Consider the following 16196-nt stretch of genomic DNA (forward strand, 5'->3'; position numbering starts at 1 on the left):
GGAAAATAACATCAGTGCCTAAATCTCTGATTAATTTGACAATTAGGAATCCTTGTGCTATCATAGATGACAGGGATTTAATGCTGCAATTGTTTTTTAAAGTCCCTAATTACTGAAAGAACGCTGACATGACAACTGATATTAGTAACAGTCCATTTCCACCATAATTAGGTTCATTTTATTTTCTCCACCCTGAAGGCTGGCAAAATATAGGTATTGGCCATGGGTCAGCCATGAAGACCGCAATCAGCCATTACAATTTCATATTAGATATTTCTTGTTTCTTCTCTTCAAACCAAATTAGAAAGAGCCATAAGTCACTGACTAATATGATTTGACATCTATGCAAGGCTCAAAAATAAACCAAACTTTTAAAGATCACAAAAGAAACTGCTGAAGCAACTAGTGGTGTTTAGCCTGGAGAAAGGAAGACTGAGAGGGTCATCATATACTCAGAAGGCTGGTATCTGGGAGAAGGAGCCAATGCATTTATATTGTGACACAGAATAAACAAACCAGAGTGAAGAGAGCTCTAATCTTAGAACAAGAAGCCTTGGGTTTGAGTCCTGCCTTACCATGGGGCCACTGAGTTCATCCTCTTTTACTTTAAAGCTAAATAAACTGAGGCCAACTGATTTGTCCAGAGAAGAAGGATCAGAGATCAGATACCACATAATACCCCAATGCCTCTTAATTCCAGCCTGGAGACTAGCTGTCTGAGGCCCTCTACTTTTCAGTGACTCAGTTTCTTCATCTCCAAAATGAATTACACTAACTAATTATTAAGATATATTTTAAACAATAAGACTCTATGAATAAAATCAGCCTCCTTCATGCACATGTCTGCAAATACTCTTTGGGAAATGGGAATGACCTAAATAATTTATAAGATCATAGATTTTGATTTGTAAAGGATCTCATCGGTCACCTATGGTATAACCTCCTAATTTTATAGAAGAGGAGAATGATGCTCAGACATTTTAAGTCACTTTCTCTGAGGTCACACAGGCAAACCCTCTGATTACAAGCCCACTGACATTTCTAATGTACCACACAGTGCCTAGAGAAGAACATAAGCTTTATCTGCTCTGAATATACCTAACAATCAACCATGGGCCCTGGGACCAAAGTAATGTTCTAAATAAAAAGTTCTACTCAAATCACTTCTCTGTTCAATAACCTTTAATGGCTCTCCTTTTCCATCAAAATATTATCTAATTTACCTAATACGGCACTCAAGGCCCTTCACGATATGGTTTCATAACATCATAGGTTTAGAACTGGAATGAGCCTAAGACATCATCTAATTCATCTCTAAGGCAGCTAAATTGAAATAGCATGAGAGACCTGGAGTCAGGAGGACCTAAATTCAAATCTGGCCTCTGACACTTATTAGCTGTGAGACTTTGGGGAAGTCACTTATCCCTATTTGCCTCCGTTTTCTTATCTGTAAAAGAAGCTAGAAAAAGAAATGACAAACCACTTTAGTATCTCTGCCAGGAAACCTCAAATGAGTTCATGAAGAGTTGGACATAACTAAAAACAATTAAACAATCATCCAACTCTATCTTTTTTGAATGAGGATATGGGAGGCCAGGAGGAAGTAACTGAGGTTAAATAGATAAATCAGTGGCAGAGGCAGGATTCAAATCAAGGTTCTTTTAATACTAAAGCTAGTGGGGCAGCTGGGTGGCTCAGTAAATTGAGAGCCAGGCCAAGAGACGGGAGGTCCTGGGTTCAAATCTGGCCTCAGATAATTCCTAGCTGTATGACCCTGAACAAGTCACTTAACCCCCATTGCTTAGCCCTTACTGCTCTTCTTCTTTGGAACTCAATATATAGCATTGATTACAAGATGGAAGGTAAGGGTTTTTTTTTTTAAAAAAATACTAAAGATAGTGTTTATTATATCCCATCTTACTGCCTCACTAGCTCACACTGCTAGCTTTCATAAACTGAACTACTCATGGGTCCCCTAAACACCCTTTTACTACTTTCTTGCAGTTTCTTTCTATTGTCCTATAGGATTCCTTCCTCTGATCTCTACCTACTAGAGTTTTCTCATAGTTCAATCTTTCCTGTCCCAACTCACTTGTCATCTTCTCCATGGGAGCTTCCGTAAGTGGAATCTCCCATAGTCTTAAGTCTATATTTTATGATATGATTTTTTTTACTAGCTCTGTGATTTTTATAAGTTTAGAGAATTTCCTGGTGAGGCAACAGCAATAAGGTAATAGATTTGGTTGGGGACACAAAGAATTTAAGTGACTTGCCCAGGATTGTACAATATATCAGAGGCAGGACTTTCTGTCTCCAAGACCAGCTATTTACCCCTTATCATACACTTTCCCTTCTATACTTCTCATTCTCTTATTTGGATTGCAATTATTTAGGTTGGGTATTTTGTCTCTAACTAGAACATAAGCTCCTCAAGGATGAGGATAATATTACAAGGTTATTATAAATAGAATGGTTATAAAAACATTTTTCTGAAAGTCCTATAGAAATATTAATTTGGATTTTACCTTTGTATCTACCAGGCCTCGCATAGTTCCATGCATAAAAGAATCATTTAATAAGCATTTGTTGAATTGATTTGATTTTTAAAAGATGAAGTCAGGGCTACATAGAAATGGGCATCTATTCGTGTCCAGAACTTGGTATAAAAGGGGATTATGTGTAAAGTTTCTCAATATTTATGTTTGACATAGTTGTTCTTAGACTCTGGAGGATGGGGAGATGGACAACAAGGCCATAGGCAAAGCCATATTGTATCAGAAGGAGAATGCAGAGGGAAGGTTTGCTAGCCAAATGTTCCTGAGCCACCAGAACTATAGCCTTGACTTGAAAAAGGTTGAGTCCTCTCTTTTCTCCCTGGTGAATTCCACTGCTTACAGGTAAAATGTTTAACAGAGGGTTCCCTGAGTCATTGGGAGGATACCAGGGTTGACATTCACATTTCCTGCTTGATTATCTAATTACCACCTGATTCAATCTTCAATGATATATCTTCAAAGATACATCTTCAATGCTTTGATTTTTATCACCCTTAATATATAGCTCTTCCCATGTCTTTTCGTGCTAATGAAGACCATTCAAAATTGGCAGAGCTCAAAAGCTTGGTATTTTATGTAGAAAGCTCCATCATTTAATACTGCATTCTTCTCTTTGTCTTACTCTCCTCTACAGCTAGGAGTTCCTACTCTGCACTAACCAGATATAAGTAACAGTATATCAGAAGATATAAGTAACGTTAACCAACTGGATATCTACAAAATATTCTTTCTGTGAAGAATGAATCAAACTTTCTTTGTTTATCAATCAGCAATTTTTAAGTTCATCAATCAAAAATTTAAGCACCTCTACTTAACACTAAGTAAGAATGTTCATAAATCATTTGCTAAAGTGGGTGACTACTCCAGAGGCGACTGACCACCTCCTGGGCAGTGCTAATCAAATTGAAAGATTGCAATTGGTTCCTGTAAAGTGGAGGAAGGGACAGTGATGTGGAAAAAGGACTATAAAAAGTCCTGAACTTCCTGTCCAGGGATCTTCAGCTAGTGATTTGCCTCTTGGAGATGACTTTGGACTGGGACTTTGGCTTTGATTTGGGACCTTGGCTCTTGGACTTCTGCTTTGGAGGACTGCTCCTGAGATTTCTCCTTCGGAGATTCTGCATCATATTGCTGAATGAGTAGCTGGCTTTCCTTTCCTGGCTTCTTGAGAGATTGATTCCAGAGAGGTCCTCCTTTCCTGGAGGAGGCTGTGTTGCTAGAACTCTAGCTGAAGATGACACTGAACTTCTGGCTTGGGAATTACTGGGAAATCCACTTGGGGAAGTGTGGGGCTAAGCCTCAATTCACTGGAGAAGGGGCTGGTAGGTTTGTTAAATCTCTTTCTTTTGCTACATTTTTCACTTTCACTTTTTCCACCCCTTTGTAAATAAAGCTGATAAAAGTCATTTTGACTTAACCTATAATATTTTTAAATCAGCTACTACAATATTACCTTAGAATTCTCATATTAGCATAAAAACCCAATTTTAAATTCTTACATTTCAAAGCAAATAAACATGGCAGGAAATCCAAGATCACATTAGATCTCATAAATGTCACCAGAACAATGGTTGCCCAAAGAATATCATTAAAAAAAGAATTTAGCTACTGTAGGCATCCTTCCCAATCTGGCACTGACCTTGGCCCTTTCTCAAAGGAGCTGTTAATCAAAATAGCACTTTCTTCTAAAGAACAGAGGAAATGAAATTTCCCAGTGGAAATCTGGGTATTAGCCTTTATATGAAGTAACCTTATCATCACAGTCTCAAAAAGTAAATTGGGGCATTGCCACTCTTCAAAAATTCTATTCTAATGGGCATTTGGTTTTAAATAATAACAAAATATATAATTGCTTATAAGAATCATTATAGCAGTTCAAATTCATGTAGCATTTTAAGGTTTGCATATACTTTGAATATATTATTTTGCTTAAGCATTACAGCAATTCTGTGAGATGGGTGGTACTGTACTCTTTTCAGATGACGAAATTTAATGTTGAGTGAATTGTCAAGGGTCATGCAGTCAGTGAGTATTTAAGGTAGTATCTGAACTCTTGTCTTCCTAACTCTAAGCGCCAACACTTTATCCACTATATCATGAAACTTAACAAACACCTGGCACCTTCAACTCTCCAAGACAGCTGAGAATCCTGAAGTTTAGTCACAAAATGATATTTATAACAAGGAATATTCAAAACAGTGATTTTTTTTCATGTAAAATGAAAGATTAAATACAATAAATTTGTAAGGTGGGTGCTCCTAACATGGAAGATCCTTTCTTTAGTATATAATGAGCTCTCTTATTCCCTGCTCTTCAGAAGGGGATAGGCTAAGCTGCTTCTGGTACAGGAAAAGAGGAATGCCTTATGCCTCTCTAGCATTATTCTCTATAACCTGGCATGCAGGAGCAGCCTATATTCCCTTACCAAAGGATACTGCTCAAGTCAAGGTTAATGATTTTCTTCTTTTTCTTATAACCCCAATCTTCCCCTGCTTTAAAATAATCACAAATCCTTTACTGAGCAGACAAAGAAACACATGTGGTTTTTTTTCATTCCATTTCTGAATGAGAGACTGCTGGAAATCATACATGGGAGACTGAAAATACAGGTGCCCTCCTTATTGTGTGAAGAAATGCTGAATTTTCACTTTGGTATAAACCTGCCTAATTTAAAACATATTCCAACTTTGTCATTACCCATGTAAACACCTCGTGAAGTTGAATGAGATCTGTGGATGCAGTTTCTGCTCTAGGCATAGCTCAAATTCCAAGGAGTCACGGATCTATTCTTTAATTATGGAGATATTCAGAAGATGAATCTTTTGTGAGAAATCACTCAAAGTACTTTTAGCTGTAGTCTTCTCAGGAGAAGAAAAATCCATGCGTGAGCAACCTTTACATTTTAAATGAGTGTAACACAGCAGCCTCTGAGCTATAAAAGCTATAACTGGTATGAACAATGGAAGATGCAATTTCTATTATCTGAAGGCAGAAATTAAAATGGTTCAACTAACCTGTGTACCTTTTTAAGTTCAAGAAAGAATACCATAAAGAAGGTTAGGCCAATTAAACTTCAGTTTTCTGGAGGGCTTTTTTCCCCCCTTCTCAATTCAATTTGGTTCTATTTGCTATAATCCCTTCAAAACTGCCATCCAGTTTCAGACTATCACAGCCTCTGGCATTGTCCTGCTAACTAGAATCTTGGACTGGAACCTCCACAAATCTGATAACAATTGCTTTGAAATTGACATGGATCAAGGAAAGCTTCATCTTCAAAGCCAGGCAGGATCTAATAGCCTCCAGTCCTTCCTTGGGGCCAGAAGGGTGGCAGACCCTGCAGAGAGTCATTTCGTCCTTTAGAGAATTAACACCAGTCACAGGAAACAGCCATGGGATGATGACATCATCTCAGCTAATAGGGCTTTTCGGAGATTGGAGAATAGACACAGCCCGCAATGGAGGAGAAAACTGCTGGGCTTCTCTTTTCTATTTTTAACATCGATTATTTAACTTTTAAAAATAAGTCACGCATAGCACAATTCAAAGGCATTACAGGTAATCACTGGTAACTAAAAATATTCTTTCAGCTCATCTTTGGAACCCAGTCCCTTTTGTCACCGCCGGCACAGCGCAGTAAGAAGGCGAACTCCCAGATCTTTCTTTACCTTCATACCCAGAACCTGTCTGAAGCACTCTGACTCCAGGAGTCAAAATCCAAAGAGTCATTTTGAAAAATCATTCATTTTCATCTTTCTCTGGAATATTAACTCCATATAATTGAAAAAAATAATCCTGATTTTAAAAATACGTTCTTTTCTTCTAAAGCTAACAACATACTATCGATAAGATTTTTAAAAAATTTATTGGGGATGAAGACACTAAACAATAACTCTAGTCCAACTATCAATAATATGGAATTAGGTCTTAATCAGTGATACATGTAAAACCCAGTGGAATTATGCATCAGCTAAGGGGAGTTAGGGGGTTTAGGGGAAAGGGAAAGAACATGAAACATGTAACTATGGGAAAATATTCAAAATAAAAATTTTTAAAAAAGGATTTTTTAAAGCCTCTCTACTTAAATTCTTAGTTTGCCTCTCCCAATCCCAGAAATACAGCAGTATCAAATTGTCACATATTAAACTAATTTATCCACTGAAAGTCTATTTCCAGCATTTTTCTGGTACCAAACAGATCATCATCGTCTCTGACTTGACCTCCTTCCCCACCTCCCTTTTTGCTTCTTCCCATGACTTACGGTGGGCTGTTTTGTTCTGATCGCTTTGGACACTGTCCACTGACTGGTTGCTGGAGGCAGAAGAAATGCTGGAGCTCCTGACGAAACCAAATGCTGCCAGTTTAGCAGCTGGGAGACGAGAATATCCAGGAGGGCGAAGTCCAGATTTCGGAAGGTTGGCTCTTGCAGCATTTGAACTGGAGGCTTTCTTTAAATCAGCTGAAAAGGAGAGCAAACAGAATTGTTTTGCTTAACAGGATGATCCAGAGAACCCCATTAGTTGTAAATCCCGTAAACCACAACTGGAAACTCTGTTTAAAGATTTAAAACTGGAAGGAGCCTTAGAGGTGATCTAGACTAAATATTCTCTCATTTTATTGATGAGAAAACTGAAGCCACAGAGGTGAAGATGACTTGTCCAAGGTCACAAGGTAACAAAGAACATAATTCAATTCTTAGGATTCTAGGTCTAGTGGTCTTTCCATCATCCCAAGTTACTTCTCACTAAATACTCTAAATATATTTTTGCTAATTTTCAGAACTTGGGACCCATTTCCTGTTTTAACTTTATAGAATTAAGGTTTCAAGCAGTTCAGGTTAGATGTAGTAAATGGCTCATGCAAGAAGAGTTCACAAATGCTTGGAATCGAAGTGTTATCAGACTCACAGAGGACAGGCTCACAGGATGGTTTTCTGGAATATCTGCTTGGCTCCTTTCCCATTATTTGTTTCTGCTCTAATCTTTGAAACCACTTTGGAATCACATGAAAGCATACTTAGTCCAAAATAGTAACATTCTGGTATAAAATGTTGTGCCTCAGCATTTCCAGACTCTACTTCAGGTCCCATGAATGAAAGCCACTGGGAATTGAGTCAGGGACTCATTGCAAGAAAGGAATGCAAATAGTTTTTGATAAACTAATATTCTATTTTATGAAACTGAAAAAAGCCAATCTTGTGTCATGGTCTTTAATCTGACCTGATCCTGAAGAATCTGAAACAATCCAGTTAGGAAATTTAACAATATTGTTATCAGAGTTTTCAGAGCTTGGCCTCTGAGTGTATGGATATCTTTTAATATTCTTATTAGTCTACATATGATCATCCAGACCAGTCATGAAGAAATCAAGCAGAAGTATTTTGGGACACAAATGGGTTGAAATATTATTAGGCCATATAAGTTTCAGGATAGTGAGTGACTTCCCTCATGTGCAGGTTTGACCATGGCATGACCTTACTCAATAAACTCCACTAGCCCTCTGTTGCTTCTAGAATAAAAAATAGAATAGAATGGAATGTATTCCTATTTTTGGCCATTTAAGGTCCTTTATAATTTAAAGCCTCTCTCTCTTTCCAGGCTCACTATATATTACATCCTACTTTCCACATTCTATGGTCCACTGTCTTTCTTTTATTATACACAAAAAATACTCCATTTTTGCCTCCATATCTCTTCCCTGATCATTCCCCATTCTATGCCTGGCATACTCTCCATCCTCATTTCTGTGTTTCAGAATCCCTTACTTCCTTCAGTATTTAGCTCAAGCTATCCCATCTATAAGAAATTGTTTTTGATCTTCTCTAGCTTCTAAGTATCTTATCAAAAATGATCTTGAATTTATGTGTATGTGCATATGTTTATATATGTATATATTATATCTGCATATCTATAAGCAAACATATATTTATATAAACATACAATATACAATATATAAGTATCATATATCAGGAATATATAAATGATTTATTGCTTATAAATATATATAATAATGAACAACCTATTAGGTGAAATAAGTGATTTATGCAGCAAATCAAAGATCCTCCCCAATGAGTAAAGCCGTCATTGTCCATTTAAAAGGAAAATTAATGAAAATAAATAATGGGGGTTTAAATTAGCATTTTAGGATAAACTGTTCAAATCACATGCAAAGCAGCAATATAATACATATACATGACATATAATACATAAACAAACATAATACACACATATATAATCCTATAAAATGTATGTAAGCATGTAAGCTCCCTGAAGGCAGGAATGGTTGCATTTTTGTACACTCAATGTCTAGCACAGAGTGGGAGCTCAATAAATGGCTACTGATTGATCAATTGCTTTCTTTTTTCATTTCACTACCCTTTCTAGTTCCTTTTCTTTTCCATAGATAAGATTAGTTGTCATTCAGCCAGGCTAGTGAAATAAATGGAAATCAGAATATGGAGGACCAAAAAACCCTAAAGTTGGAAGGAATCTTAAGCATCAATTATTCTAAGCTATTCATTCTACTGCTGAAGAAATCAAGGCTCAGATTTGCTCACGGTAATATAGTTTGTATAGTTAAGTAATGGCAGCGATAACTTCTTCACATCTTTGGTTAACTCTAAGATTTTAAGTTGCAGAATAGTTACTAATCCACTTTGGTAGATTGGGTTTTCTCACTGGAAATTTCCTTTACCAATGAAATCACCAATCCAGCCCCCCCAAACCAAACTATAATGCTTATAAATCTTATAGCTTTATTTTTTGTCAAAAATATGTTTACCGTATATACTTTTACACAAGTCCAGACATATTGCACTGATCTCTAGGATACATCATGGCATAGATAGGTAAATGGGATGGTTCAGATTCAGTCCTTTCAACACAAAACAAACCAGATAACATTAGACTCACCACTCAGTTTTATGATTTTGTGAAATGTTTAGGTTTACCCATTCCTAGTTGCCCGAATGATTTGAGGTTATTCAAACCTTTAAAATAAAAACATAATAAGAACTCTCACAAAAAGGGGGCTCTTTGAAAAGATTTGGGATTCTTACTATTTCCCAGTGAGACCGAAAGGAGGTATAGCCTCTCCCTCAGAACATTTACAATTTTACTTTCTCTGAAATGCAGTTCTGTTGAAGTCTGGAAACATATACCCAAATCTGCCTCTGGAAACAGAGAAGTGTTCTGTATGGTTCATTTCAATCTATAAAGGAGAACAGAGTTTACACAGAGATGAGAAGTCTCTTCTAACATTCTCTCCCATGAACCCTGACCAGCTCCATTTCACTCAGATTTCGAGTGGAAGGATTTTGAAGAAACTGATAAATATCAGATGGAGAATTTGTTTTTTCATTGTGTCATTTTCCAAAGCCTACTCTTAACCTGCTAGGCGAAATAAAAGATTTCTACAGCAGATCAAAGACCCTTCCCAATGAATGAAGCCATCATTGTCCATTTAAAAGGAAAATTAATGAAAATAAATAATAGGTTTTTTTTAAAACTAATATTTCAGGATCAACTGTTCAAAACCTATGCAAAGCAGCCTAAGATAAGCACTCCTTATTTTTTGAATAAGGCATTGCATTTTGACAAGATTTTATGAGGGAAAAAAGATTAACATGAACTGAAAAACTGATTTTATTGTCACTGAAAATTTGAAAGATGCTTTGCTATTTCAAAGGGAAGCCATTTTGTCCTTTTGAAAAATAAATCTTTTGAAGAAAGGAAATTGGCAATTCCTACAGAACTTCAAGCAGTCTTTGTTATGCCTTTTTACTTTTGTTGATCTGCCTTTAAATATGACACTGTAAATGCCCTCAGAATGCCAGTCAGATGGAACCAGTGTTTTTAATTCTGAATTTACTGATGCTGATGAGGCACTAGATGTCATTGTATGCCATTTTCAAGCCATAGTTAGTAAAAACAAAAGAATGAAGAACTTAAAGACAATTAGGTTCAGAGTATTCTATTAGGTCATAGCCTGTTTGAATGGGGGAATGCCTCCATTTTTCCTTAATTTTTTGTCAGAAAAAGTATTTTTTGTTTCTGTCATTTGTCTTTTCACATGCCATTACTATACACATACTAGATAAACTTAGTTCTTTTAGGGAGATTGGTGGTGCACTGGATATAACACTGGACTTGGAAGTCAGGTTCAGGGAATATTTTAGACCAGTTCATACTCAAAACGTTTACTGGCTCTGTGACCCTAGAATATCCCTTAACTTCTGCCTGCCTTGGTTTCTCCATCTATAAAATGAGAATAACGGTATTATTTCCCTCCAGGTTAGTTAAGGATAAAATAAGAGACGATTTTTAAGTGCTTTGAAATCTTTAAAGCACTATATAAATGCTACTTATTCTCATTATAGGTTATGATTAGTCATTTTTCAGTTATGTCTAACTCTTTGTGGCTTCATTTAGGGTTTTCTTGGCAAAGCTACTGGAGTGGTTTGCAATTTCCCTCTCCAGCTTATTTTACAGATGAGGAACTTGACTCGAACAAGGCTAGGTTGCTTCCCCAGGGACACAGCTAATAAGTGTCTGAGGTCAGATTTTAACTCACAAAGATGAACCTTCCTGAGCCCAGGCCCATTACTCCTTCTACTGTACCATCTATCTGCTTCTAATTTGCATTTAAACACAATATAATATAATTAATACAATATAATATTGTCCTTCAAAATTATCTTCTGATAGTATGCAGTTGGGTGATTTATGTGTATGGGTATCTAGTCTTTCTTTCTTGTTTTTTTCCTAAAACATTAAGAAAATATACTATCTGTACTTATCAGGTTTCCATTAACTAGGGAGACATTAACATCTGTGTAGGAAACAGAATCTGTGCCCAGGGAGTAGTGAAAAGGAATAGGACTCAGAACAAGATTTTTTTTTCCTGTTACAGATTTGTTGTTCAGTTGTTTTGATGGCATTCAACTTTTCAAGATTCTATCTGGGATTTTCTTGGCAGAGATACTAGGGAGGTTGCCATTTCCTTTTCCTGCTCATTTTACTGATCAGGAAACTGAGGCAAAGAGGTAACTTTCCCAGGGTCACACATCTAATAAGTTTTGGAAGCTGGAATTGAACTCAGGTCTTCCTGAATCTAGGCTCTGTGCATCTAGCTGCCCTCCTCCAATTGTTAGTGTCTATTTTTATTTACATTTCATATATTTTATCTTGACTTATCCATACACATTATTCCACCCGCCCCCAATATAACACAAGCTCCTCCAAGATCAGGACTGCTTCATTTTTTGTTCAACGTGTTCAACAGAAGTGAGGAGGGTGTGCATTCCAGCCATGGCATGGTGGATGATTATTGAAGAAATATGGAAGCAGGAGATGGAGTGTTGTGTGTGAAAAATAGAAGGAAAGACAGTTTGATGGACCATAGAATGTTTAAAGTGGATGTAATATATTGTGAGCCTGGAAAGATAGTAAGGAACCAGGTAATGAAAGATTTTAAATGGCCAAAAATAGTAATAGTGAAATTTTTTTAGAAGCAATAGAGAGCCAGTGGAGTTTGTTGATTAAGGTCATGACATGGTCAAACCTGTATATAATGATGGTCACTGAATACCTTGAAATTTATATGGCTGAATAATATCTGAATACATTTGTGCCCCAACAATTTATAGCTATTTTTTCCTTGTCAATATTTGGACTACAGTTCTGCAAGAAATACTATTTGATTTCTTTAAATACACTGAAAAAGGCAGCCTAAATTCAGTGAGTTTGCAAGTGCATAACTCAAAAATTAAGTTCCACAAACATGGTGTCTACCATGTGTAAAATCCTATTTAAGCAAAGGAACTACAAATATGAAGAACTCATATCCCCAAAGATTTTTCAATAAAGGGCAGGTATAAGATATAGAAATAAATAGCAATAATACATCATAGAATAAATAAAATTAGTCAGAGTCATATCAGATTGTGGCCTACAAGAAGCACTTCTAAGTTGGGGCAGAAGATCAGGAACAGTTTTGTGGATGTGAGAGAGTCGTATAGGATTGTAGTCTATAACAAGCACTTCTAGAAGGGGAGATCAGGAACTGTTTTGTGGCAGTGATAAATAGCTAAACTAGATGAAAGGAGAGAAAGATTTAATCAGGAGATGGAATCCAAGGGATGCCCATCAATTGGAAAATGGCTAAACAAGTTGTGGCATATGATTTTAATGGACTTCATGGAAAGAAATGACCAGCAGGCTAATTTCTATGAAAAGATCTACATGAAATTATGAAGAGTGAAATGAGCAGAACCAAGAGAACATTGTACACAGAAACAGAAATATTGTTTGAAAAATGACTTCTATATGTCCATGTCCAGAGAAAGAAATGATAAATAGAAATAAGCAAGACAATTTTATTTATACATACATATTTTTCACTTCTCACATGATACCTTCTTTAATGGGAGGGGAAGGGAGAGAAGAAATTAACTGAGTATTTTAATGTAAAAACAAATAATTAAAAAATTTTTTAAATGTGAGAGTACAAAAATACTAAAATGGGAGAACACAGGATGAAACTAGAGAATTAACTAAACTTAGTTCAATAAACATTTCTTAAGCACCTACTATGTGCAGGTTGTCTTGACTTTGCTAACTCTGGAAGACAGATTGAGGCTGACTACTGTGTTCAATTCTGCCTCACTTAAATCCAATTTATTCATGAGTCAAAAGACATCACTTTTTATCTGATTTTGGTCATCTCTGAGTATGAAGGACAACAACAACAACTACATGCAAGGCATTTGAATATAGGTTGGTGATACTCAAGCAAATCAATGACCTTATCAATTTTAGTGTCATCTTTAGTGATATAGATTGAATTCCACCCTCCTAGGACCAGTTCATCTTGAGACTCAGGTCCATATCTTTTGGTAGGATCACTAGAAGTCCACCCAACATGCTTGCAAACTTCTTCACTTTTTTTCCTGGCAATTCAACAATGGAGGAATCAGGCTATCCACCTATCATGCCTTGTCTTTGTTACATGACAAATCCTCTTCTCTTTCTGTCATATATTTCCCTAATACTACCTCTAATACTAGTAATACAAATACAAATAAATATTTATTGAATTTGGAGTTATAAGATATAGATCGAAACACCAAGTCTTGTAATTTAGTACATTTTAGTAACATTTAGTAATTTAGTAACCTTGGATGAACTATTCACAGTGGCCCTCAGTTTACTATTCTGTAAAATGAAGTAGTTGGGAAAGATGATTTTTAAGGACTTTTCCAACCTTAAAATTCTATAATCACAATAAATGTACAACACATTGGAGAGGCAGAATTAATAGGCACCTGCTCAGATGTGGGAGATCAAGGAGAAGTAAAAGTATGAAATAACTGTACATGGCTCCCCTGATCTTCTTCTTCTTCCCTCTAGACCCAAAGAATGAAGTGGCATTCTTCTTCTTCCTCAATATCTGATCCCTTCACCCAACTCCTTTAGGTACTTATTCCATGACCATGTCTTCTTTGTCTTTTATTTTAAACATCTCTGTCTTTATTAATCCTTCCCCTACATCTATAAATACAATTATACCTTAACTTCCTTCAAGGATCATTATTTCCTTCAGTGCAAATAATCCCTCCAATTGTACAGATCTCTGTGCCTTTATAACTTAATAGGTGGTCATTGAGATTTACTATGAAAAATGTAATTACCCTGCAGCCAATTTGGTAATAAAAGCCTCTGGAATTAGTTGGTTTTCCACCCCACCCCCCCACTCCAGACATAAAATCTATCACAGGATGCATATTCAAAACTTTACCAGCTTAATAGAGAACAGAAGTAGATTGGAAAATAGCAAATTTTGTCATGACATTTCAAAAATAGGAAAAGAGAGGCCAGTGAGTTTTACTCTGAGTCCTAGGAAAATTTCTTATGAATATAAAGAAAAATAAGGATCACAAAGAGCTTCCTGGCTGCATCAAGAGAATACCTTATGAGGCTAACCTCAATTCCTTTCTTAAGAGTTACAAGACTGGTAGGTCAAGTGAATGCTTTAGATAGAAATGAACCAAATTTGGCAAAGTATTTGATATAATCTCTCATTCTACTCTTGTGAACAAGATGGAAAATTGTAAACTGGACAATAATGTGGTTAAGTAGATTCATAAATGGTTGAATAGGAGGAACCAGAGAGTAGTCATTGATGGTCTGATGCACCCTGAAAGGTAGAATACTGTCAGCATCTGTGCTTGATCCTAAGCACTTCAATATTTTTTATCCATAGACTTAAAGGCACAATTTTTATTTAACAGATGATTTTAAAAAAACTAGGAAGAATAAAATCAAGGATAAAAATCAAGATGCAAAAGATTCTTAGCATACTAGAATACTGACACAAATCAAATAAGATGAAATTTCATAAGAATAAATTTAAAGTTGTATATTCAATTTCAAAGATTAACTTCATTGAACTGACAGAGTTCAAATACAAATTGAAACATACCAGTCTTCTTTTTATTTTCTCCATGAATTTTTCTCTAGGGTAAGCAATATGTGTCTTATTTCATAAGATGATGAATATGGAAATATGTATTGTATGTTAACAGATATAGTACCTAGATCATATTATTTAAGTTTGTGGGGTGGGTAAGAAGGGAGAGAACACAGATTGCAAAAATATCAATAAATAATTACCAAAAAATTGTATTGACACATAATCCAGAAAATAAAAATAATAAAACATAATTTGGAAATGTTTAACAAAATAAATAAAAATATAATACAACAATCTCAACAAAAAGTTCAATTCCTAAGTATAGGATCAGAAAGGTAAGACTAAACTAAAAACAATTTGGGGACTCCAGTGGACTCCGATCTCAATATGAGATGGTTGGATGGTGTGGCAACCAAGATTGTTTTGTGCTCTTGGGCTTCAGTGAGAGGCAGAACTTCTAGAACTAGGAAGGCGATAGTCTCACAATTTACCCTGACCAAACCAAATCTGCAGTATTGTATTTATTTAGTCCTAACTGTCATACGTTAGCAAAGATGTTGATAAACTTGAGAGCATCCAGTAGAGGTCAACCAGAATGATGAAGGACCTTGTGATCTTACCCCACAAGGATCAGAATCTGAGGGCATTTAAAGTGATGAAAAAAGAAGGAAGGGTGATTGGATAGCTGTTTTCAAGTATCTGAATGGCCATTATATGGAAGAAGAAGTAACTTTATTCTGCTTGGTGCCAAAGATTGAATTAAGGAGATTTTCCTTATGGTTTCATATAAGAATCATTCTTAGTTCATAGCCAATACAAAAATAGGAGATGGGCTAGAATTGGCCTTCAGGCTATAGTTTGCTTCCCTTTGTTTTCCAAAAAGGAGGGATTCAAAGAAAGGCTTGCCTTCTCTAGAATCATTGAAGCAAAAGCTGAATGACAACTTGACAGAAATATTGTTGAGATAGTTATTACTCAGATATGGGTTGGACTGGATATTTTCTTAAGTTCCCTCCAATTATGAAATCATATGAATTCTACAATTTATCACAAAGACCTTAGAAATTATCTAACTTAACCTTTTGTTTTACATAATAAGGAAGGAGAAAAACACAAAGGTAAAGCGACAGATATATATATATATATATATATATATATATATATATATATATA

General features: G+C 35.8%; 1 protein-coding gene across 1 annotated transcript in view; it reads right to left on the bottom strand.

Annotated features, from left to right (window-relative positions):
• Nucleotides 1–16196, bottom strand: part of MTUS2 (microtubule associated scaffold protein 2) — a 465717-nt gene that overhangs the window by 420197 nt on the left and 29324 nt on the right. Inside the window, 1 exon segment of the mRNA XM_044666108.1 lies at nt 6814–7011. Coding sequence (XP_044522043.1) covers nt 6814–7011 — 198 coding nt within the window.

Source organism: Gracilinanus agilis, chromosome 3, assembly GCF_016433145.1.
Source record: "Gracilinanus agilis isolate LMUSP501 chromosome 3, AgileGrace, whole genome shotgun sequence".
Taxonomy (NCBI): domain Eukaryota; kingdom Metazoa; phylum Chordata; class Mammalia; order Didelphimorphia; family Didelphidae; genus Gracilinanus; species Gracilinanus agilis.